Genomic DNA, 26,389 nt, shown 5'->3' on the forward strand with positions numbered 1-26,389 from the left:
CACTTTATATCGGCTTCATTACACCACCGCGCCATTTGTAATGTAAATCGGGAAACTCAGGGAAGTTTTTCTTTTGGCCTTGTCTACGGAAGAATACCGAGAGGTATTCAAAACGTATTAACACAAATCAATGGCACCAATAAAAGCAAAATCTCCTTAGCAACATAATCTTGATTGCAAAAGGAGAACTGAGAGCATTTAGCAGAACAGTGGCCCACATGGAATACGCATTTGTCTAGAAGAATGCAGCACAAAGCCTAAAAGAGAGATGCTGAAAAAATCCAAAATTAACTCACACTGAACAGTTACTCTTTTTTTCAAAAGTACACAATTGGCTACATTAAATCTATCGTGCGCTTTTCTGCTCAGCAACATTGTATCATACCGCTTTGCAAGCCCAAATTACAACACCCGGAATGCTTCACAGTGCCTTGCAGGAGCCCCCCTCCTCCCCACGCACGCTTTTTATACGTGTGCATACAGAACACACACACACGCATATATATTATATACATTATACACATGCACATTAAAAAGAGGCCCTTAAGATTTCCATACTAGCGTAACCAAAGAGCTGGAAAATGTTTCATGCAAAGAAAAGCAGCTGGCTGATGAGAACCGAGACCATCCTCAGAGCACCGCGGAGCACAGGATTAGTTTTTGTTCGTAAGGTTCAGGTTAACCAGCATTTCATAACTGGACCGTCTTAAAAATACATGATTTACATAGATGGGAATGATTCCTTTCTCAATAAATGGTCTCTGCCTTAACTAGATGGACAGTCTATCTTGTTTGAGAACACTAGTGTATTTAAAAAAAAAGCATACAAACAGCTTCAACATGACTATTCAACCATAACCATAATACATATGATAAATCCTACTACCCTTAGGGCTTTAAAAAGCCTGAAGAACTCCAAATGCAGACTTAATGAAAAGCCAGTTTGAAACACTTAAGGCAATGTCTCTAAACTTGGTAACTCTAGTCCTAGAGTCACCTAAATTACACAAAAACATTCCCCCCACCCCCCAATTTATACTGAAAGTGTCAGCTGGAAATTAGAAGAGATCATCGTATCATAGGGCAGAAGTTTCTGGGGCTTTTTTTTTTTCTTCCTGTCCCCACTCCCCAACAACAGCAACATATTGAATAGATGACAAACAGTAAGGCTTAGTAGATAGGTTAACAATTATTTTATTAGTTTATAATACATACAACTTAAGAAATACTTTAAAAAAATTTATATTGGAGTCCATTCCAATTCTGGGTCAGGTCAGGAAAAAACAACGCTGATGTATTAAATAATATTCCATAATTCAACAATAGATTAACTTCAGTAATTTAGCAGACATGGTTAAATACTCTTAAATATGCATATATACAATTGTGCAGCCTTTAAAAAAGTCCTTTTCTTCCTATCTTCTCCTCCCAAAGCCGTGCGCCCTGTGAACACAGTACTGGCCTCTAAGCTTTCAGTCTCTCAAACAGACTTAAAATATTTGAAGAGGAATGTTACAATAGTGGAAGTCGCAGCAACCCTATCTTTCTAAACTCTATGAGAGGAGATGCCCAGCAGGCAAAATTACCATCAAGTCCTTCTACAAATAGCAGCTTCCTTAATATCCAGTTCTAGGTTAAATTATTGCTTACACATTTTCTGCCTGAAATGGATTTTTAACATAGTCCAAAATACTGCTTTTTAAGTTCTTGAAAGATAACAATCTTTCAGTGACTTATTTACCACTACTGCTTTGTACGTTTAACAGGTTTTTCCTAAGCACATGCAATCCGATGTAATTCTCTGCAAATTCTTTTAAAGCAACATGAACTAGACAGAACTAATTTAGCACACAACATTTAGGCACTGTTTTGTAGCTTACTGTTTTCTTCAAACTTTATGTTTGGAATTAGTTTTGTATTCCGATTGCCATACTCAGTCTTTTAAGAAAACAAGAATCCAAGTTACACTTTTCAAATGCAGAACTGCTCTGCATTCCTTGTTACCTCACTGAGCCAAACTGCTCATTGACAATATTAAGTAGGTACACTGCATACCCTAACAAGTTTGATCCTTCTGTGCTTGCAACAGGCTTTCTGAGATAAACATAGAGTGGATGAGTGAGATATTTATATTGGTACAATGAAATCAGTTTAAACATAGAGCCACTAAAAATCTCAGTTGTATTGCATCAGGATATCTGACTTATTGAAAAAAGTTTCTAAACATGATTAAAAAAGGGATTCACATTTTTTCAGAATAGAAAAAAAAATCTTCAGCTAACTACCAAGTCTAGTTTTCAACATGAGGCAAAGCCACTCTCAGTTATGAAGTTATAAATGGGGCAGGGGGAAGCATGTTTCAATAAACATTATAAAATTTACTATCTGCCCTCCAAAAGTGAGCATTTGTCAGTGGTTCCCTTCCCCATAAAAGCTACAACTAACTACAAAAGTCTCTCTTACCTGAACTTAAATTATCCTAACTGGATCCTACTTCTGGGCCTCAGATATACTGTCACATGACAGGAGCTGTCTGGACAAGTCAAGAATTTTCTTTGGAAACAATTAGCCATGCATTACAGGCTCCAGCTTAGGAAAAGACTGTTCTGTACTGGCTGTGCAGCTCTCTTCAGCAATTCCGTTTTGGTCTGGATGTTTTAAACTAAGAGATGCTGAGTTTAGAAGGAAGCTTAGCTCAAAATCTGCGTAATAGCAGAATTGTCTATGAACTAGGGCATAACCAAAATAAATTAATAACACACTTGTTAAAATAAAAAAATGAATACAAATTAAGACAGTCTACATAATTACCAAAATGAATTGCTAGCTTTTATTTAACTTTCATTATTCCTTCATCATTCATTATCACGTTGCTTCTCCTAATTCCTATGTTTCATCTTTTGCCTCACTTAAATCTTTCCTAATGGTCTGTTGTATTCTGAGTGGTCAAGCATTTATGAAACTTTTTTCAAGAAAATAAACATTAATGAAATATTAATGAGCTAAACAAAGCAGAAGAATTTTTTCAAAGGACATCTTCTATGAAAAAAATAACATGTAGTTTATAAAAGATGTACTACCCAGCTGCCATGTGGTGGAGAAACACACACCAGCACAACAAATGTCAACATATGACTTTTCATGCAAGGATTCTTTTTTTTTAATTTTCAAAAATAGTCTCTAATTCAGCCCATGCTGACAGAAACATCAGTGTGCAAAAAGATGTTCAAAAATTAACTGCAAACTACTGTTACCAACAAAACAACCCAAATGCATGATTTTCAGCAGTGAAGTTTTTTGCTTCTAGAATACTTCTCCCCTTGAAATTTTTCCACTTCATTAATAAGAACTATACTGTTTTCCCATTAGACCAGTATCTCCTGATTCACCCAGCCAACGGAGAACTTTACAAAGAATAAACACAGGAATTAAGAAGGTAGCAATATCAGAAATAATCACTCTCTCCAAATCAGAAAAAAAAAGCCAACTTAATTTAACCTTATCCAACATACTTTGACGTTCAGCAGCCTAATGGTATGGGGTAAAGCAAGTTCTCATAGCTGTATATTGGTAACATTCATAACGGTCATGCATATTGCAATCAGAAGTTTTCTACGGTGCCGTTCGCAAAGTAAGCCTTCATGCAGATAGGCATTCAGCTCATTAACTCAATTTTCATATTTTCTATTAGTCCCTGAGAAGTTAATATTTCTACCTACAATATGGCTATTAAAGGCATTATAACGATCATACACTTAGCTGTTTGTGAATGAAATGCAATGTGGCTTTAGGGAGAAGCAGCACAGAAACTACAGCAAATTAGTAGTGATGAATACAGATCTTATTTTGAAAATGCTTTCTTTTCATAAGCAAGGTTGCTGAAGAGCAACATAAATTATTTTAGTCACGGATACAAAACTAGCCAGAACCACTTACCCGCAGTAAGTCGCTACTATGAATCCAATGCATTTGGGGCTCTGAGACCTCTTTAATTGAGCATTTCCTTTACATAAAATCATCTGGATTTTGACCTAATGTAGGGTCATCATGATCCTTCTTTTAATTACTCAACAGCAGTGCTGTGAGAACTTAAAAGAATGAGGGATTTTCTTTGCTTAACAAGTCTTTTGCCTCTTCAATTAAAGTGATCTCTTTAAATTGTTCAGAATTCAAATGGGATTTTTTGGTGGACAATTTGCATTATTGCCAGCTGCTCAAAAACCATAAGCTAAGGCTCCCAAAACAAGGGGACTGATTTAAAATTAAGACTTTGGGGTGGGGAGGGGTGGAGGGAAGGGAATAAAGACAAGTTCTTTTTCTTTGCCTTCTGGCTTCTGAGCAGTTAGAGATTGCACTTTAAAGCTCTTCCCTACGATCTTCAAGGCTAAATAATGACTTTTAGAAAAAAATGAAAACTGACTTTTAAGTAAGTATAGTTCAGAGAATTACAACACCATGGTCTTGAGATTTACAAAAAGGTAACATTTAACAAATCAATTTAGAGATTATAATTTACATCTAAATACTGTAAAAAGTTTTTACAGTCTACTCGGGTTTGAGTATTGTGGCAAATTTTAGGTTTGCATACATAGTTTATTAAAATGACTCTTACTTAGCTATTACAAAAAATTTACTGACTTCATGTAGCCTATCTCCATAAACATTTTAATTTCTGGTAAAGTTTACCAATCTCAGTATAAACTTCAAATCATAGCTATTTAACAACAGATGAGTTCTATAGAATTCTTCATGTAGGGTCAGACAGAAAGCCTTTCTCCCTCAGGACTTATTTCTACCTAGCTTTAAAACATTAAAAATAATTTATTTTTATTAAGTAAAGAAGAAGTCTTCATCAGACAGCTAAAGGCTACTATATCTAATAATAGTAATTAGCTTTCACAGGAAGTCCTTGATCATTACCATTAGTTTTTAGGCTAAAGGTGAAACACAATCAGCATCATTTGTTAAATAGATAAGATTATTTGTAGGAATTGCAAGCTGAACAAGTTAGAACAATTTATTGTACTATTATTAGTAATAATATTTATTTCAGCGAAGAGTAGGCTATGTCCTGGAAGTTCTACTATAGCTTCCAGCCTGCTCAAACTGTTGCAACTTCATTCTTCGCCAATTGTACAAAAAAAGGTAATATATGTCTTCTCACTAGCACACAAAATAAATAGATTTATTATTTTAAAAACAGCATCAAAGGAAAAACCTGATGACTGCTGCAGGTGTCAAACAGTTGATTAAAATTCCTGCTATGTTCCATTTCTATCATTGTAATTAATGAATCGAAAGGGATTGTATGAAAATGTTTTATAACATACTTACCAGTTGAGTGTACTACATCATCAGGAGAGTAACACTTTTGAGCAAAACTCATCTATATAGATATGCAGTTTCTCAAGCTTCCTGGTTGTATTTTAAGTCAGAGACACTGTTTTAATAAAATATCAGAAATTCTTTAAGAGGCAATTAGTTTGGCCTCCTTACTAAGGGATTTCACTTTTTATATGCTCAGAGCTCTACTTCGGACCCCTAAACTAGAATTCTTAGAGAGAAAGGCATAGCTGAAATACAGAAATGCCTGCTAACCAAGTAGATGACTGCAGATGCACCTAAAAGTAGACAAGATTTTAACTAGTGCTACCACTTATGTGGAAGCTGTACTAACAAGATACTTGCACTATTCACTGCTCTGGTTTCAGCACACATAGCGCTCAAATTGGCTTTTCTGTAGGTAGGTTTGGGTGCTGCTGGCAAGGTAGTTGTGGTGTCACAGAATGTAGTATGTAAAGTCTGGGTAGTAAACTAAGGCAAACAGCTCACACTGAATGAGGTGCTGCTATGAACATATCACAAGCCATAACCAACCTTATCCTTCTGCACTAATGAACTATCAGTGCATCCATGACACAAACCTATCTATATAGAGTCAACTGAGAATTCCGATAATAAAATCTAGGCCTTGCATGATTCAATGTTCATTTTATTGAAAACTGACACTCGAGGAAATCAACATATATTTCTGGTCATCAGTATTTATTACCAGTTATCATTTCTTGTTCAATTCCAACCTCTCCCCTGAACCTCCAACTTCCACAACCTCAGCTGCCATCAACATTAGGCTTCTGGCCTCCCTTGCAGGCTGAAACTGATTTTAAAGAAATTATAAGCAATTACTTTGGAGAGAAACCACCGTGGGACCCAGAAGACTGAGGCAGCACAAAACTGGTATTGTTAATTAAAAATCATATGCTGTCAAGTTAAAGAAACACACTTGTAGGCTTGTATGAAAAGCATAGATGAGCTATTTTCAAAGTAAACATGAGGAATCCACAGACAAAAGATGAGCAAAGGATGAGTTTTAGGAACAGATACAGAAGGCTTAGATTTAAGAAAACTTAAAACTTTCTAGACCACTCCCACTATGAACAATTTAGGAATATAGTACTCACTAAAGAATATTTTACAGAGCATAAATATTTTGAAGACATAGAAAAATAGTTCACAGCATCAAGGTACCTGTAATATATTACCTTGAAATAAAACTTGTATTTAAAATATTAAAAAGAGAAGATTATTCTTGCTTGTAGTGGTATCAACTTTTCTTTCATACAAATATTAAGCAGAGTATATCTGTTTTCTCATATATTCACATTATTGCTTGCTACCACAACTGTACAAAGAACATATTCTTAACTTAATGCTCATGTACAGTAATTTTAGACACCTAAAGCAAATTTAAAAATGTGATTGACCGCAATTAAAAAAAAAACCTATGTGTGAAGATATGTACAACTAAGATATAAGTAGCAGAAACAAAACACAACTGGCCTGACCCAAGCATACATCATATATCCAGTAAAAAAAAGTCTTATACTTGTGCAGAAAATAAGCTTTGTAAACCAAAATGAGCAGAAGCAAGGGTGCAATAAATAACACATTTAAACTTACACTGTTGCCCAGTGTACCCTGCTTTGATTATTTTTAATACATGACATCTGCATTTGCATCTGGAAGTGTACTGTTCAAGATTTCTTCAATAACTTTTTTCTGCTTATGTGGCTTTAAAACAACAAAAAAACCCACCCTGAAAGGTCCTCTTGGACAATAAGTTTTAGTAAAACAAGTCCTTCTGCACCCCTGTGTACAGGATCTGGTAAACACTAGGAATAAAGCTGATATATGGCATTAGCCTGAATTAAAACAGCTACATTATAAACTGCAATACTAGTATTTTTGTGATCTTGAGTTCTATTAACCAGATACATGCAATTCTCTCAGTGATTCTTCTGGTGTGAGTAAAATAATTCTGGTTTGTTGTCTTTTTTTTTTAAAAACTTTTAAATTAGAATGTTTTCAGAACCAGCTGACAGGACTTCTTCATAAAGAGCACAAAGACTTCTGCTAATGCAATGACATCTGGGCTCCAAAAAGCATAGTTTCAAAAAGAACTTTATCTCCTTCTGTTGTTGTAAGAGGCTAGCCAGTATCCCAAAAAGAAATAAAAATATTTACAACTGACTAGTCACTGACGAAAGTTTAAGACCACCTTAGAAGGTACTTCAGCATGTAAATGAATGATTAAAAGGACTTACACAAGGTACAGTCAATCAGTTGTGTAATTTTGGGATAAAAAAATACCTGCTCACTTGTATACCATTTTCAGCTGTGTATTTATAGTAATATATGTATGTACACACACGCGCACACATATAAAAGACTCTTTGAAAATCAAGATACATTAATAAACAGAAGTAGTAAAAGTAACAATAACTTAAGTAGTAGTTAACATTTGTGTGAAATTACTTTGCAGAGTTTGACCAAATGCACTTAGAACATGCTCTTATTTTAAAAAAATCCAAAACAAAGAACAAAACAAAAAAACAAACAAAAAAGAATGAAAAAACCACAAGATTCTGTAGAACCAACGCTATGTCACCACCACGAGAGCACCAAGCAAGGCACCATTGGAAAGACAACATACTTGAATAAGTCTCTATAAATAAATCAAATGCTAATCTGGTCGAAAAATCGGTGTCTTTGGTAAAAATTCTATAAGGATGACCTGTATAAAAAGAAAACAAATATATATTAAATGGAAGATGGCAGCAATCGTACTAGCACAATGATAATTCACATGCCTTTTTTTTTTTTTTTTTTTTAAGTACATCAAGTTGTGATGATGATCAAAGATGACGGTGCTTTTCTTAGGTAAGAGGCCATTAGAAAAGTCATGTTTGATGTTAACTGTTTTGGGGTAGAAAACCAAAACTCTTAAGGAATCAAATTCAATAGGAAAACTTCCCTACCAATACCTAACACCTCTAAATAAACTGAAATAAGCTACTACATAATTACTCCTTAACATAATTCATTTACATTATTAGGAAAAAAAATTATGAGAGATAAACATATTAATTTAAAAACAGAAGGCACAATGTATGCAAAGTTAATTTTCAACTACACATGCAATTCCTCTTACTTCAAATTGTTCCACTTAACATAGGATTCTAAGTTATGTTTATATTTCAAAACTTGTATAGAAAGGTGTATCAATCTTTGCAAAGTTCCCATATCTAACAAGTCTGCAAGTAGTTAACAAGAAACTTGACTAATGCTTTGCATGATTATTCTTATGGTCCCAATTCAAATTTAAACTATGTGTTTCTGAGCTATGTACACATGGTAGGGTACACTCCAGAACACAATCTAAGTATTTATCCTACTTTAAATAGAAAGCTTAAAGAAAATGTTCACTTGTTCATTTTCTTTCTTCAGAGACACAGTCAAAATACAGCAGCACGATTGTATTTATAAACAAATGCATCTGGTAACATAACAGGATTTTATTTACTTTTAAGGGGAGCTTGCCTTGCTAAGAAGTTAAAAAAGAATTTCTAAATGTTTTTGATTGTGAAGGAGAACACAACTTGGCTGCTTAGAAGTAAACACTTTATCTCTGACAGCATCCTGAACATCAGAAAAGTAGTCTCTGATTTTATTTTTAAGGCAAACACTTTTGAAATAACAGATATAAAAGTCAGGTGTACAAGTTTATTTTTAGAGATATTCAGAACTGACTTATTCGCAGAAGCGATGCAAACCGCTCAAATTCCATTGATCGTTGACATGAGTCAACCACTGGATGCTTCAGAGATACCAGGGCTTCAGATATTCAGGCAACATTTCAAAAAGGGAGCAAGAAGAAAAGCTGAAATACTGTGTTTACGCCAAAGGTGTAAGACTATCTTGTCTTAATTTATTTAATTACTTATTTAATTTAGCATCTACAGCAGTGGACTTAGAACCTCAAGTTGGCAAAGCACCCAGTTTTGGGTACAACAAGAGTCTAAATCCCCTGTTTTGAAAAAAGCAGTAAGTGTTTATTAATCACGAACATAACATTAAGGGCAATTTTTAAGAGACTAGCAAGTCAGTTCACTGAAAATGAGAAAGTGGTACAGAGAAGTCTTGTTGAAAATTTCTCATTAAATATATGCAGATATAATATATTAGACATTTCACAAATTCAAAATAAAATCTTCGATCTTTATCCCGTAAAACTGTATGCCCATGCTTACATTATATTACAATTTAAACACATCAGCTGATTTTAAATTTTATTTAATAGAACAAATGTTCACCTCTAAATGTTGCTGGGCCATAGTATTTATAAACTAGCATTGTATGTGGTTTTCTCAGTTGAATCTGCAAAACACTGTATGTGACAACGCTTCATTTACGTAAAGCTCAAATCTGCTTTCTGGAATTTGCATTATTCCATTTTCAGTCACATCTCATACATCTAAACCAAAAAATTTTGTAGAATAGATGTTATAAAAAGTCTACTTATTCACTGAACTAAATAAAGCCATTCTGTAAAAGATGCATTTTAAAGATGTTATGTTTCAGCCTATGAACAAGATCCAATGTAGAAACAGGAAAAAGGGGAAGACTAAAGAAAAACATTCTTTTAATATAATTTCCAACTCTAATCACTTTCAAAATTTTTATATGCATGATAGCTTTGTTGTTTCAAAGAACAAAATACCGTGTAATGAAAGATCACAGATAAGTTAGAACTAATACAGTAGAAATTTCTCAAAGGCTGATCTTTTTTTTAAAAAGTTAACCATTCATATTGCCTACTTCCTAGAGCATGAAGTTACGCAAATTCTAGTGTTTCTTAAATTTTAGCAGCTTAATTTCATCCTATTCTCTGTACCTCCAAGATAATTCGAAAATGGAAATAAAAACAGCACCGAAAAAGAGCAAGAAGGTTGTAAGCTAAACAAACTGAAATCCCACATTGAACATCATTCATTTAAACCACATGTAACTTCTCACTGTATGTTTCCAAGAAGGGCTTATAGAGTCTCAGCCAAAGACTGAAGTAAGTTGCAACTCCAGAGACTAACTTAAAAATATTTTAGTGACACCAATTGGAGATAAAGATACTTTCAAGACAGTTGAGGTAAGGGGCAGTTAAAATCTAAAAAGGCTAAAGGTTTCTTAAGCTCCAACAGCTTAGTTGAAAGGTCTTCTTCCATACTTTTAGACTTGATTAGCATTATATAAAACAGCCATATCTGACTTGCTGCGTAACCAAAGTTGTGGTTATTCTTTATACAGCATCTAAAATTTCACACTCCATCAGCACATGTTCAAGCTATTTTATCTTGGCAATTAATTTATTATTTTTCAGAACACAGTGAAGCCTTGTTTTCAAGTCATTCATAACTTTATAAATCAGTCCTGCACATGAAACCATGCATCTGTGAACCGTAGAAAATCCTTGCACTCAGGCGATTAAGCTCCTGACACCTTTACTGATTAATAATCATGAAAAGAATAAGATCAGAAGCAAAATAAATGATCATTTAATAGAGAAACTCACAAAACAGCCCTTTAACTTACATATTCCATCATGTTATTCGTTTCACATTTCCTTTTGCTTAGTCTCCAATGCAAGCACAGCTAGACAAGGAGGAAAGAAAAAGAAGAAAAATGAGCTGTATTTTATTGCAGCACACAGACTAGCCCATTTGTCCACCTTTCATATTTTTCGTTCAACAAAAGCATCTGTTTCCATACTGTGCAATTCAAACTCCAACAGTACGAAGCTGCTCCCTGCGGCACTCACCTTGTGGTATAACCTATTGTTTTCCCATTCTAATAACTTCTCAATCGATCTTCGTGTCTGGAAGACAAATGAGAAAGAATTTTACTCTTGACTGGTTTTAGAAAAACTTTGTTTTGCAGCTGCTTTTGTGTGAAAAGGAGAGAGGTACAGGACAGTGACTGAGTACAGGGTGGTCTGTAGTACTATTAAAACTTCTCTGGTATTAAACAGTAACTGGAACAGAAACAACTTTTTATGCCACCCAAATAACTATCTTTAGCCATTTTGGAACAAAAACTGTTCATATATGTATTTTCTCATCCTTACAGCAGTTATAACTTTAAAACTACAGAAATTTTGAAGTGATTTAAGTATAAAAGCAGGAACACTGCTACCCCCAGTATCAGTGGTCTAAATGCACTGCTACAAAGGTCGGCATCTAAACTGACAAATGCTGCAAACTATTTTGCAACGCTGTAGGTCAAGTACAAATACACAATACTCTAAACAAAAGAGAAATTTATTACTTTTATATCCAGAGACTGAAAACCAAATGCAGAAAGTTACAGTAAATTGCACAATGAATATTACTAAACGTGTGATTTGTATAAAGAGCAAACACAGTATTCAGGATTCTAAAACGAAGTTTTACTGACTATGTTGTCCACACTTGACACTTCAGATAGAGAATCCTCAAAGTTCTTCTGCACAGCTTTTTAAGATTATGCATGCTAGTATTAAAGGATATTCTGTGCTGCAAAGTTTCACAGCATTTTGAATATAATTATTCAGTTATATTTACATTTGAGAAATACATTCTGACATTTATGGTCATTTGCCTGCCAGAACATATACTGCTTAGCTCTAAATGGGATTTGCTACTGACTATGAATAAAAAGAGGATAATTCATGATGCCAGGTGTTAAGATGAGACCAACAGAGCTGCAGGTGCAAAAGGACAGAGCAATGACAAGGATCAAATACAACTTAGTGCAGCTGCAGCTTCCTTACAAGGCAGAGAGGGGTGAGGGGAAGGGATGAGAAAGCATCTTGCTGTTATTACTACAAATTCAAGTACTGTAAATGAACCTTAACAAATGAAACTAAATGCTGTCATGAGAAACAAGAATGTCTGAGTAAAATAAAAATTAGACAAATTATTCATTTCCCTCCAAATATTAACACCTTGGTTTTCAAACATCGGTTTCTCTCTAGTTTAATACCGAAGTTGTTGTGAGGAAACACATCTAAGCATGTACTGTGGTCACATGATTAAAAATTAGATCATTGCTATCTATGAGTAATCATTACACTGAATTTTTATTATGTTTTATTTTAAAAAGCGTAAGTCAAGGAATTATCAGAAGGTGGATGTGCCAGTGACTAATTTATCACATCAATTGGGAATTGAGTATTTTTGGGGTTATTATTATTATGTTTTTAAAGACAGTGCCCTTTAACAATAATCAGTAGACCTCACTTGTTTCTTTGTAAAGATAGCCTTTTAGAGTCTGCTCTCCTTTTAAATGAAAATAGGGCAGCAGTTATGGTCACACTTTTGTTAATTTAGTTGCCAGTCAGCTCCAAATCAAAAGAAAATAAGGCTGCAGAGTGTAATTAACATTCAGTTCAGTCGTTTTGTCCCTTGTCTAGCCCCCAAGCTTTGTTAAAATTGCCATCTGAATGCTGAAGGCTGTAGGGAAATCGATTTGATTCTAATCGCACCATGAAAAGAACATGATCTAACTGCTTTCAGCCCTCCGTAAATCTGTACTAGGTCTTTAGCACAATGCAACTTCCAATTTAAAAAGCACTGAATGTCTCGTCAATGACTTTGTGAAGAAAAAAGAACAAGGAGCAGACATAAAAATTCCAATAGTTGTTTAAGCATTAAAGTTCATTTGCATCACAGCAAACCTGAAAAGGGCTGACCTCTCAAACCGCCTCTCAGGTCTATGAAGTTGTAGCCTTGACAAGCTCACATTGACAGAGCTCATTGACTCTGAAAGGCTACTCTATCAATGGTGAAAAATGGCAATAGGTTCTACTCTGAGCAGGCATCTGCCTGCCCACCCGCTGCTAAACCAATGGCAAAACTGATTCAAAACCTGAATCTACCTTGTAATCTTCCTTTCCAGGACCTTTTAATAATAGATTAAGATCACTATACAATTTAATTGCATTGTTTGCCCCAAAGAGTGTGAAAAACATCCAAGCTTTTCAAATTCCAATAAAATTACATATATATTACAATACATACACATAAATAAGAAACTGATAGGTAGTTATGTACTATTAATTGGTTTAAGTAAGCAAGCCAGTTTAAAGTCATTTGACTAGCATGAATAAAAACACATGCAGCCTCAAGACCACGATTATTTATATTCCCAGAGCCTCAAATACAATTCTTCCTGAAGTATAATTTGGGATAGCAATAGCTCCCAAATCACGTCATATCATCAATACAGAAATGTTAATGAAAATTAGACTGTAAAATATTTCTCCAAACCTCAGAGCTCGGAATAAAAAGAAATGCATTAAACAGCATCACACAATTCACTATAGTAAGTTTTCTTCCTACTTGACAGGTGAAAAAAAGCACTTGCACGTGCAGCTTAATTAATCACTGCTCTTGACATCTCAATGATTTACAGTGAGGAGCAGGTGAGGATATACAAAACCAGAAAGGAACACTTGATTTGAGTGTAGCATTTCCAGCACACTAGGATGACAAGCTTATATATTCTATCAATGGTGTACAGAAAAACCCATACAGCAAATTATTTGTTAGCCACAACAAAAGCACAAATTAAGTGGAAGAGAGACTTGCTTATTAGGAAGATTTAATACTATACAGCTTTTAATTTTTTTTTCTTAAAAAACCCAATCCAATATTTGAGCAAAGCTAAAACTGCAATTCAAGTACAATTTTTAGCATACCAATGATAAGAAAGTATGCTTTGTAACATACTCCATGAAAAAAGCAGATAGTCTTTAATGTTAGACAGAATTCTGTGAAATAGACTTCTTCAATCAATGATCTAGATGCAACGTTTAATGAAACATTCCTGAAAAATAACTGATTCTTTAAAGATATTAATGTTTGACAGTGTCATTTGAAAAATCAGACTAGTAAAAAATCCCAACTCAGAATACACTTTCACCAATGCTTATTGCTCCCAATTAAGTAAAATAAAGTTTTGCCTTTCAGCATGGAAGAAAAAAAAATAGGAAGACTAAGTATGAACTTTTCATGCAGAAACACGGCAGTATTGAATACAACTAGTGTGTTACCTGTATTACCAACTGCAAGACTTTGCTGTTACGTCTTTACAGTGCCTAGTGAAGTTAGCTTACAATTCTAGATGCAGTTATGATCTGGACTGGGAGGCTGTGCAGCCACAGGGTCCCCTCTTGCAGTGCATGACCTGGAACATGCCTGCTACACTAGTAGTGTACTAGTGCTGTACTAGTGAATGAGCCAAAGCCCCCTCAACTCCTGTTGCAAATCAGTGAATGACTGGTACAATATTAAACAAAAGAACTTACACAACTCCTAAAATGGTGCTAATTTGAGCACCTCCTTTTGTCTTCATTTAAGTGGGGAAACAACAGGGACAGTAACAACACAATTCTCCACTATCAGTTTTATTCACAGTTATCTGGGAACAACAGAAGAATCTCCCACCACATGCATTTGATCTTTGACTTTTCATCTGAAGACTCCCAAACATATGTAAATGTAGTGTAACATTAATCCAATAAATAGTACGTGAAGATTTTCAGATTCCTTCATATAAAACTTTACCCCAATCAACTACTAATAATTTTGAGTATTACCTGGAAATAATACACTTTATGCTTAAATTTCAAAATACAAAGAGGCCAATTAAGGCATATTTTTGTTTATTTTCATACGACCAGAATTTATATTAGACCCCACAGAAGAAAGGCAAAGGATCCTACCTATCAGAGGTCTGAACTATACCATCTCTGCTCAAAGACAGAAATGATAGAAGCAGGAATTTCTGTTCATTCTCCAAAGATATACCCGACTACAAAATTTATACCCAAGTAATTTAGTTATCAGCACAAACAATGAAATATAAAGTTAGATGATAACTGAATCACACAACTGTACGCTCACTTTCAACATGCCAGGACATTCCCCAAGTCAATTTTGAGGCCCATATTGGTGCCATGAAAATACCAAAGCTGTACCTGGAACACGCATAACTGAATTACATATCTCTTTATCTGTGTTGAGAAAGTGCCCACCTTGAACACTGTATCACAAATAAACCCTTTAGAAACTGTAAACTGGTAAGATTCCCATCTTACTGAGGAATTCTTTATTTGTGAAGGGCAATGATGACAGAGGTAAAACCTGGGTTGATTTCAGATCCTGACATCTTGGAATACCTTCTTCAGCATGTACAGTAATTTGAAAAGGTGTCTGTTCAGGCACATAGGTGTATCTTTTATCATCTTTCCTACTAGTATCTAGGATATTTCTTTACTAGAGACTATTGTAAGGGTTCTCATCCTGGAAGCCACTGCAGCATCCATGCAAGAAAACGAGTGAAACCCATACTACACGGATTGAATATCTGGAAATAAATGTAGCATTCTGGTGCTTTTTGTACGATCTTGAAATAAATGCCTTGTCCAACAGGATTACTATTGCTGCATCTTGTCTTGCCTTACAGAGGATTCTGGGCAGAAAGTAAGCCCAGACCAAAGCACCAATCAAAGCTTCTGATCAGGCAAAAAGAAATTTAATCCACAGAATTCTGGAGTGGAAGAACTGACAACACCAAGTTGACCTCAGGGAACTTCCTGTTCTAAAAGACAGCCCTGAGGATATTGTCCCATATCCTCACACAATCCATAAACTGACCTAATTTGTATAGGTCTCAACCCTGGGCTGGTACATCACAGGGAGATGAATTTCAAGCTTAAAGAATCAACTACTTTCTGGAAAGGTCTCCTCCACCATATTGCCTGCTGATATAGAGAGCAGCATTATTTGACATTACTCCATGTAACAGTTTTTAATATGTAAGCCAAAGATGACTGATTCCTCAGAGACTCTGATTACCTTGATTCTCAAACTCCTACACTGTTTAAGAAAGCACTAAAGCTGTGAAACATGTGGAGAATGGAGAAGGTGTACATTATCCAGGAGTACAATGGAGAACATCTTATAGTATTATCATCAACATATTAACTGATAAGACACTGGATGAGTATTTTCCGAAGTCATCTTGGTCCACAGTAGAAACACATGGCAGAGAGAAATTATCAAGTAAAGTTCCTAAAAGTTAATTACAAAGGTCTTACATAAATTTCTTCTCAAATATAAACAATCCAAAAGACTCAAGATTCTAACTTCTTATTTTAGCCACTGGATATTTTAACTGTCCCAGAATAGCTAAGTCACCAAATAAGTGTAGCTAGCTACTTCCTGTAATGAGGTGACAGCAACTAGAGCCAACCATTGTGGAAACTTCATACTATGGAAAAGCTTTGTAGAAGAAATGGTCTTGACCTTGGCAAAATTAACCCTTGAGAAGGCCTGAGATGTGGAAAAACACATTGCACAGACAGAGAGATGTTGAACTGATCCATGAAGCATCACAATTATAACTAACATTGTTACTCGAATTTGTAAATAAAGATTTGTAACACTTTTAATTCTAGGAATAAATTCTAGCTCTGATTCTCTGTCATTATAAGAAAAAAAAACCCATGAAGCTCTGTTCCCTCCAAACAAATTATTCAAATCTGGCCATGACAATCTAAAGCATCCACCTCCTGCTGAAGGGCCACAGAAAATGAAGACTTAAGATGGTATTGACTATAACAGGGATGAAAATAGGATTGAATCTCCACCAAATAGCTCATCCAGTGTCATCCACTATGGGAAATTATAAACTGAACATGGATGAAAATTCCACCTCCATGATGTCTTTTAAGGTTACAGAGATGTTAATTTAGGTCTCCGTCATTTATTTCCAAAATATCCAGTAGTATGCTATGGAACACAGTTCAAGGCCAGTGAAGGTGGAAAAATTAAAGAATCTCAGGTTACAACTCTATTAGGAAATGAAACTGTGCCCAGAAACATTCCCATTCACTTGAAGCCAGCTGGCAGGGAACAACTTGCATCTATATCAGTAAGTTTTCATAACCTCCGAACCACTCATAGTGCCTGGAGCATTCTGACAATGCCTAGGAATTGTTACACAACACAGACCCAGAGCCTGCCAGGGACCTCTGTAAGGGCACAAATTATAAAGCGCCAATTCCTAGGAACACTCCCAGGTTTAATTTATTAGTATGTAGGAAGCCTTTGACTCCTGCTGTTAGGCATGTCTAAGGGCAGGGGCCAAGAATGGAAGAGAAGCTACCTGGCCAGAAAGACTGAAAAGCAGCACAACTTAACAAAATAACTCTAGAAGGCCCTGTAAAATCCAACGCTACGCTAGTGTGCATGCTGAAGAGAATGATCCCTCTGAAAGGGACAGCCTCTACAGTGCCTTGTCCGTCTAGGACTGAACCAGAAAATTACAGAATCCCAAGTAGGTTGATCCTGTAGCTAGATAACCAATTTAGAAAAAATAAATCTGGCTACTTAAAAAAATATTTTCAATCACCATCATCATTATTGTTCCAAATTCATTAATTTATTCCAAAATTCAGCAAAAATAATTTTTATGGGGAACAAAATGAAAAGTACCTAGTCACTTTCCACTTTACATGTATATTTGGTAGACTTATCAACTTCTTCAGTCTTCTCTTTTGTAGAGCTTCCCCCCTCATCCTCCTAACTGTTTTGTCATCAGTCATGTTCCTTGAACTACTTTTTTTTTGTTAAATAACAAGTTACTTCATTTTTACATAGTGCTTGAGTTACTGAGAATGCTTCACTTATACAGAAAATAATGTTTTACTCTGGTTTGTTTAATAAAATGAAAGAGTGAATACATCCCAGAGCAAGACTATTTTAAGAAAAAGCAGCACAGAAGTGTCACAACCTCACATTTGCAGCAGCCCATTCTAGTTTTATGTTTGCTTTACATTAACACTTATTTTAATTTGCTATAGGAATTTCAGATAATTTTGCATTCTAATTCTTTCCTCAGTGTTTGCATATGCTTCCTATTTGGCATCATCTACAATGACCCTTCCTAACCTCACTTCCAAATCTGACAACTAGCGAGACCATTTTTAGCATGCTCTTTCAGAACAGGTCTGTGAGAATTTCAACTAGCTCACATTCATTTTTTCAGCAACATGTCAAATTGCATACAAAAAGCAATACAAAAAGCAATATTAAAACCAAGTCACTGCATGATGTATGGCTCCCTCTATATACCTTAGCCATCCCAATGTAAGAGGCACTATAACATGGAAATGTTAATCCTAGATGTATTATTTTGATTAATATTAGAATGTTCAGCAATATCATTCTAATTACAAATGCAATTAAATTTTAAATAGCATTTAGAATATTCACTATAGAAACCAAAGATACATGCTGCTTTTAAGATTAACATAAAACCTATTAGGAACACATGAAATTACAAATTTCACTTCAGAATACATATTTTTGAAATACTAAAGGATTTGCATTTGACCTGTAAAGAAATAAGTATTTTGTGATTTACTTATATTTGTAAGTATTCTTCATGCCAATCTTATTACCCTGCCCCCCAAGCAGGTTTGCTAAGAGACATGGCAGAACTATCTGCTCCCACACCTTGTTATGTACCAACTTACTACTCTATCCTTTAGGAAAGCACATGAAAACCTGATAAACCTTTGCAAGGTTCCCTGAAGGAAATAAAATTTGGTTTCAGAGATAGAAAAAAAAATAATCAGAGCACTATATACATGATGATTTCACATTTATAGTGTTCTGCAAGCTTTGCCACCAAGTTCAGTACGTGGAGGACGTAAGTGACTCTTCTGACCAAAATTATAATGAACAATTTTTGAAGAAAAATATACCCGGTCTGAATCTTCTGATTTTTTTAAAGTTTTCATTGCATAGCTAGTACTAAAAAAATAGATTATTTTAAAGACCTCTGAATATATTTGATACATACAAGCTCTACTTTAAAAAAGTTTTACTAAGCTGACAAAAGCCAATATAGAGATCACATATGTTCTGGTTAGGATAAACATAATAAATACATTACAATTTTAAAGATTCTTCCAAACTGAATTACAATGTAAATTGTCACAACAGAGACCCCAAAAACAAGGCACCTTCCATCTTATGTAGTTGCCTCAAGGAACTGCTTGGAAAAGCGTTATGGTATTAGAGTATCTCCAGTGCTAAGCCCCTGGCAGATAGGCAGAGGAGAAAAATATGTATTTTCTTCAGTTTTGAAAATGAATATAATGTATTCATAGGTTCAATAAACTAAGCTAATGTATTTTAACATCAGTATCATCCACTGACAAGCAAGACTACTGTATTTAAGAAAATTCATTCCAGCTCCTCCACCACATATTTAATTTAATAAATACTTTGGAAGTTGTAATTAGCTTGTGTTTATACAGCACTCTGAAGATGTAAACTGCTACGTAAGTGACAACTAATGATGAGGCTTAAGCAGCATTCATCAGCTTTGTGTGAATTCACAAACAAATAAGTAGCTCTTGAAAGTATTAGTACAGATCACTATTAAATATCTCATTCTATTCATTTTAAGAGATTGCCCATAAGCCTTCTGAAACATGCAATTTACATGTACAATACCAGCTTTTAAGAAATCTAGCAGTACTGCAATTCTATCAGCTTTCATTGTTACCATTTCTGTTGAAATTATTTATCCTATTTACACATTGGGAACTACAGCATTTAGTTAACACTGAAAATGAGGGTCAATTCATTTGAAAAAGTGGCCTCAAATGGGCACCTCAGCCTGTAGTGCTTTTTGAATTATAATTCACTACTGTCATTCTTTTTATTTAAAGAACAATAACTTAAAGACTTAATGTTCATTTGTACAATCTGGAACTTGTCCCAGAAAGGATGGTACCATCTATGAGTAAAACTGCTGAAGATCACTGACGATCTAGATCTGCAAATGAGGGACTGTATTTCCTGTAACTTTCTTGCAGCTTTTATTCATTAAAATTGAATCAAGACCACATAAAAGGAGAGAGGCAATAAGATATTGAATCAAATTAAACATTTATTCTACTGATGAAGAGCAGCAGGCTTTTTCTCAAATACCTCAATGCAAAAGAAGACAGAAAACAATACTGTACAAAGTCTTCCAAAACTAGCACTGAACAAAGCACTGAAAAGAAAAATACAGTGAAGGGAAAGCTTTCATTGCAATGAAATGCATTAAAGTGATATAATTAACAATTAAGCTTACAAATGTCTGACTTAATAAATTCCTAGTTTGAAGCACCTGCTGATTTAAGCCAACCCATAACTTTTTTACTGCACAAAAATAAGCATATATTGCCATTATACACAAACTTTCAATAATTGTCTGTAATTTCAAAAATCATATTTACATTTGTGATAACACTCCATTAGAATTTAAAAAGTCAATGAAAGACAGCAAAGATACAGAATACAGAGAAAGATTAGAAGAATTATTGTAACTTCACAAACTCTGAAGCTGCAGCTTTCATTTTGTCTACATGAACCTTAAAAAATGTTTCTCTGAAAAATAGCTGCAAAGTATACCAGCAATTTAAGAGCATGGTAGATTGATTCAGCCTCATTAAAACAGACATTTCTTAATCGGTCATTCTGAGAAAAACTACTTTTCTGTATTAAAAGCAATTGTACAGTTGAAACTTTCATTTAATAAAATCCGTAACTTGAGAAACACTCCCACTTGTTAGCTCACTGTATATGCAATTCTACAAAACAAATTTGTTAGTCTTCTATTGCAGTAGAAAAGGGCAAAGATGAAGGCTGATATATTTTTATTGTGCAATTAAAACTTCCTACACAAATTTCAGTTCTATATGGGAACACTCTCATCCTGCTTTCAAAATCAAATTCTCTAATTATATGGTCTTGGGAGTCTTTCATGATCACCGCAGCAAAGGCCAGTTCCAAGTAATTGTCCTTTCACTAGGAATCACTTGGAACAGGGCTGAATTAGCAAAGCTCTCTGGGTAACACTTCTCAGACAAGTGCAGGTACTGTAAAATAAGTAACCTTTTATCACTGTTCATTTGTTGGAATTGTTTTACATTATGAGTGCCAGTGAGAAAGAAAGAATTCATTGTATCTAAAAGTTGAAGGGAAGAAACAAGACACATGTCATCCTGGATCCCTGTTTCCTCAATAAGTGAATCCTGGCTGTTGTGACTATACCTATGGCTGGAGTCTGACCCATGAAAGTAGATCTGAAGAAGGCACAGCATGGAAGATCATTTGATCAACACAACCTTCTTCCAAGTCAGATACAAGCAGTACAAGAGTTCAAATGTAAGTGATTACTTTATACTGAATACATTAGTCTCCTATGTATCAGCAAAACTGTGGCACTAGCAGCAAACCAAAATAGTCTATGGATTTAAATTTTTTTTAGTGGAAAAATATGAAGTTGCTTCTTGTCACGGTTCTACTGTAATCCACTGAGCAAATTACAGATTGGAACCTAGATGAACCATCTTGCATTTACAAGTGCTGTCAATTTGCTGAGCAGCTCCAGGTAACTCACATCATGCACCATCTCTCACTTTCCCCACTTCAAGGAAAATACATACAATTAGTTTCCTGCACTTGTCATAGCACTTTGACATAAACTGATGGAAAGTCCTGCATAAAAGAAATCTTACAATCTTGTGGATACAATTCAGTACTGAATTCAGGGTACAAAACCTGTAGTTCCAGATAAGAGGAATTTAAAGGATTTAAAATCACTTCGTACTTTCCCGATCTGGGTCTACCAAGTGATAAAGTTGAATCCACCCATACCTATTCAAGCAACTCAAATGGCAGTAACTTTTCGCTGCTTTTCTGTGAGTAGTAGCCCTGACTAGAATCACTACAACTTCTTCTGCTTGTTTCCTATACTAGAATTTCCAAGTATGTCCTCAAAAACATTCCATAGCTTTCCTCCTTACCTCCTCCAGCAGAAAAAAAGTCTTTCCCAGACAGGTCCAGGATTAAGAGTTACAGTTTGGGAAAGCATATTGTCTCTTTCAATTTGTCTTTAAGAACACAAGTTAATTAATTCTTCTCTATCTTATAATCTCCAGATGCCCAACCAACACCAAGTTCTTGGTTTTCTGATAGACAACCCTCTAAGCAGACATCCATTTACTGAGCTGCTGATACAGACAAATGATGCTGCCACAAGATCTGAAGTCTCCAGATTGACCTAAACAATTTTCATTTTAGAGTAATAATCAAACTGCCTAAACACAGGCATTCAGTGCCATTAGTGTGTAGCACCACTGTGCCATCCATCAGGCAGCTGAGTCCTAACCACAATTTCACTAATGCTGGACATCCAAGCTTGAGCCCGAGTCACCCAATCTTAAGTGCAAAAAAAGGTGTGAAGGTCTTTAAATGTCTCCTGGTACCAGCTTTAACAGGAAAAATGCAACATTTACTGACAGTCTGGGACATATGTCTAGGATGACTTCCAGAACTTCAACCCAAGTTTCTGTCCTTGCTCCTGCTATTCATTCTCTGAGCCTATTCTGTCTTTATGCGGTCTGTATATGACAGCAACAATTACACCACTAACCTCTTTCCAGCCTCCTCTGAACAGAGTATCCATGATTTTTTTTCAAATTTATCCTTTTGGAAGGAAGCTTACCTTAACTCCTATTCCATGTAAACGTCAATGGAAGCACTACTCTAACTGCTGCCTCACTGGCTTTCCACATAGAAACTCCTTCCTCTGCTTCAAACTCTGTTTTCTGGCTCCAAATGCTACAAGCCCTTGCCTTTTTTGACTTTGTTTAACAATGTACAAAAAAATTGATTGCTTGTGACTTCTGGTAATAGATTAAGAGGCCCCACTTTAGCAGATGAGGGCTTGTGGCCTCAGCCCCTACCATGTTACATCCTGCTATCATTTCCTGCTACAACAGCATATTATGTGAGAAAAATGGGTCAAACTGAAGAGCACCAGAAGCTTTCTCCTTTGTAAGTTGAACACGGACAGTAGCAATGCAAGCTTCCCTTGTGTTTGTAACAAACAGAGCTGGGTCTAGAATGGTAAAGGTCATCTTCTCTGCAAGCTCGTTAAGTCACCAACTTATCTGTAGAAACAATCAGCAAATTCTAATTTCTTGTAACAGACTTTCAGGATATGGATATACAATCCAAGGAGGCTTAGCAGTTTGTGACAGCTTAAAGACTGAAAACCTAAGGTTTGATGTAATTCACACCAACATCAACATTTTTTTCTCCTCCACAGACTCCAACGTTACTAGGAAGCTTTTCTACCTTATTCTGTATACAATTAAAATCAGCCTTAAGTAATCTCTCAAAGGGACTAAGCATTAAGATCTTAACACAGAAAGGTAGACAATACAAAAATAAGTACAGGTGATCAGTGTACTATGATCAGTGTTCATCCTATAACTATTATTTTTAGAATGCGTTGATTTGCTGACTCTGTAAAATGAGGAATTCTATAAAGATAATCATGATGTTCAGTGTACTGAATTGCACACAATTTGTAGCCTTAAGAGGTATTAAGAGAGAATATACACAAACTTTGCCATGAAATGGAAATATGAACAGTACTAATAGTGAGATGATGGCGAGGCACAGAAACTGCTTGCAAACCAGTGAAACAGGACTAGACAAAGACAATTTTTGCACACATGAAAACAGAAGAGATGGAAGGGTAGCCTAATTAACTGCACTGAGTGAAAGGAAGCGAACAGGAACGTGCAATGAGCTTCTGTTGTGAACAGTACACTAAGTGTCAAGCGTACACAGACAAAACACTACTTTGCAATTCTTAATGTAAAAAAAAATTACTCATCTACAGCTTGGAAGGAAAATCCAAAAAGAAAAATCAATTATCTTTTTTTAAAATTGCCTTTGTAAACAAAAACATTTAGCTATTTGGGCCACAGTATAATGCGAAGCTCCTCAAAACAAACTGCCACTCAACCACTGCCAAATTCTGATAATCCCGAAGTGTATCACAGAGAAGATGCAACTATTATATATATGTGTTGAAAGTTACTTCAATAATAAGTGCTGTACAGTACATAGTTCTAGCAGAGACATTCAGCTATACTACCAGTCATTGAGTTACAAGCTCAAAGTTCTGACTGGTGTCTGTTGTAACTTTAGCTACTATGGCAGACAACTGATACCAAAATTCATTAAATCAAACCAATTTAAGTAAACTGTAACACAGAATTTTTAAAGGTGGGGGAGGAAAAAAAACCCAAACAACAAAATGAGAACAAACCCAGTACAATTCTATAAAAATTATAGGAACAGTTCAACTTACTCTTTTACTGAGGCAGATAACTGGCCACATACTACAACCTAAAGTGCAGCAGCAGCAAAGGCATCCACATAGTAGCCATCGTACATTAACTGGAAGGTTCTTCTTAAGACAACTGTTAACTCTACTGATGCTGGCTTTAAATTCTTCGGGTGCAACCTACAAGAGGGAAAGAAAACCCAACAAAACACAAACTAGTACCACAGCAGTGTGATCTATTACTCTTACAATGGTCTACACCTGGAACTCTTGTTTTTGTAATAAAATCTTGACTCTCATTCCAAATTCCTATTCACAAATATTTACCTTTCCAGTTAAAGATGAAGGAAATTCTGCTTCAAATTTGTTGCTTAGTCCAAACCTGCAAAAACAAGATGAAGATCATACCAAAATTATAAATAAACCCAATTCATGACACAAGTTACAAGCACATCATAACACTCTCAGGGTTTGTATCACAACAGCATTAATTTCAGGAAAAAAAAATACTTGTTATTAGGATAATTCTAGAAATTACTTCGAACATACAAAAGTACACCATTGTACACAGTTTGAAATCCATCTTGTATATAGTCTCTTCTTAAAGTTCTGTTGATACTGTTGACTCTTCCCCAAACTCAGCAAAATCTTTATAAGCAATAGAGGCAAGTGTGAAAACTGAAGTACTTAAGGGGAGAGGGGAAGTTAAGGCCACAGTTTTAATTACCTCCCTCCTCCACCAGTACAGCTGTATCTTGAAGAAAAGCTCATCCAGTGCTACTCCACTGAGGTCGTGCTAAATAACTGTTCTAAGCATAAAAATGGAATAAATACCAGCATGTTTATTCAGAAAAAAATACACTAGTAAGTTTCAGAACACAAAATACAACCTAACAAAACATGATTTAAATTATACCTAATTTGAAAGAAATGTAACAATTACAAATGTATAAAGCTATGAAGCACTTTGAGATGAGCTGGAGTTACTGACTATTCCGGGTTTCAGAAGATCTAAAGATTAGAAGAGTTTCATGTTGTCTATTAAAAAAAATTGTTTTCTATCTTAGTTGGCTGGTTGGGTTCAAGAATGGATGAACCTCAAAGAAAATTTGAATATTTTCTGGCATCTAGTCTCGGCAATAACTTCTAATAGGGACTATACTGTCTAACAAAGTCATTAATAAAACCATATGACTGGCTACTAATTTGGTAAACAGCAGTCAGTGTAAAATGTAAGTTGTAATTACAACCTTCTGAATATAAAACAAAGCAGTCTTACTATCAGATACTACACAAATTGGAAGTTAAACTCAAGACTTGAATATTGGCAGCAAGACCTATCACACATTGATCAGTTGTATGCAGAAAAGCTTACCTGAGCCTTGACAGCTGAAGATTTTAAAGACATAACTTGCTTTGACAGTGTGTTTATTGAGCAGCTAGGTATTTCTCAGGGTTTTGGTTTTGGTTTTTTATTACTGAACTAAATGATGTGCATGCCAATGGAGAACTTTGTCCAAGTAATCGAATGGGCAGTTAAGTGCTGTACCAATGGTGACCTACTGTGGAATAACCTCACAAAACCCAGTGGACAAAAGGTGACAGATGAGCGTCTGCATAGATAAATAAAAGGTCATGAATCTTGGGAAAGTTAAACTGTGCTTATGTGACACTCAACTAAAGTTTGGCATCTACAGCTCAAGAGAGAGATCTTTTATCACCACTCATGAGTCTCTTAAATACCAGCTCGATGCAAGCAGCAGCCGCCAGAAATAGCAATAAAATACTGGGCACCACTAGG

General features: G+C 35.2%; 1 protein-coding gene across 4 annotated transcripts in view; it reads right to left on the minus strand.

The window, feature by feature from the left end:
• Window positions 1-1,178: 1,178 nt before the first annotated feature.
• Window positions 1,179-26,389, minus strand: part of CHIC2 (cysteine rich hydrophobic domain 2) — a 31,378-nt gene continuing 6,167 nt past the window's right edge. For 2 of the 4 annotated variants that reach the window (XM_074822560.1, XM_074822562.1), the window contains exons 2-7: window positions 25,316-25,397; window positions 24,916-24,970; window positions 24,613-24,768; window positions 11,153-11,209; window positions 10,927-10,986; window positions 1,179-8,074 (exon numbers count right to left, since the gene is read on the minus strand). In XM_074822560.1, the coding sequence (XP_074678661.1) occupies window positions 8,024-8,074; window positions 10,927-10,986; window positions 11,153-11,209; window positions 24,613-24,768; window positions 24,916-24,970; window positions 25,316-25,359 (423 nt within the window). In that variant the 5' untranslated portion in view covers window positions 25,360-25,397 and the 3' untranslated portion in view covers window positions 1,179-8,023. The remainder of the gene's footprint in view (window positions 8,075-10,926; window positions 10,987-11,152; window positions 11,210-24,612; window positions 24,769-24,915; window positions 24,971-25,315; window positions 25,398-26,389) is intronic. The other 2 variants (XM_074822561.1, XM_074822559.1) reach the window with 2 other exon arrangements.

This window comes from Strix aluco, chromosome 4 (genome assembly GCF_031877795.1).
Source record: "Strix aluco isolate bStrAlu1 chromosome 4, bStrAlu1.hap1, whole genome shotgun sequence".
Classification (NCBI taxonomy): Eukaryota; Metazoa; Chordata; class Aves; order Strigiformes; family Strigidae; genus Strix; species Strix aluco.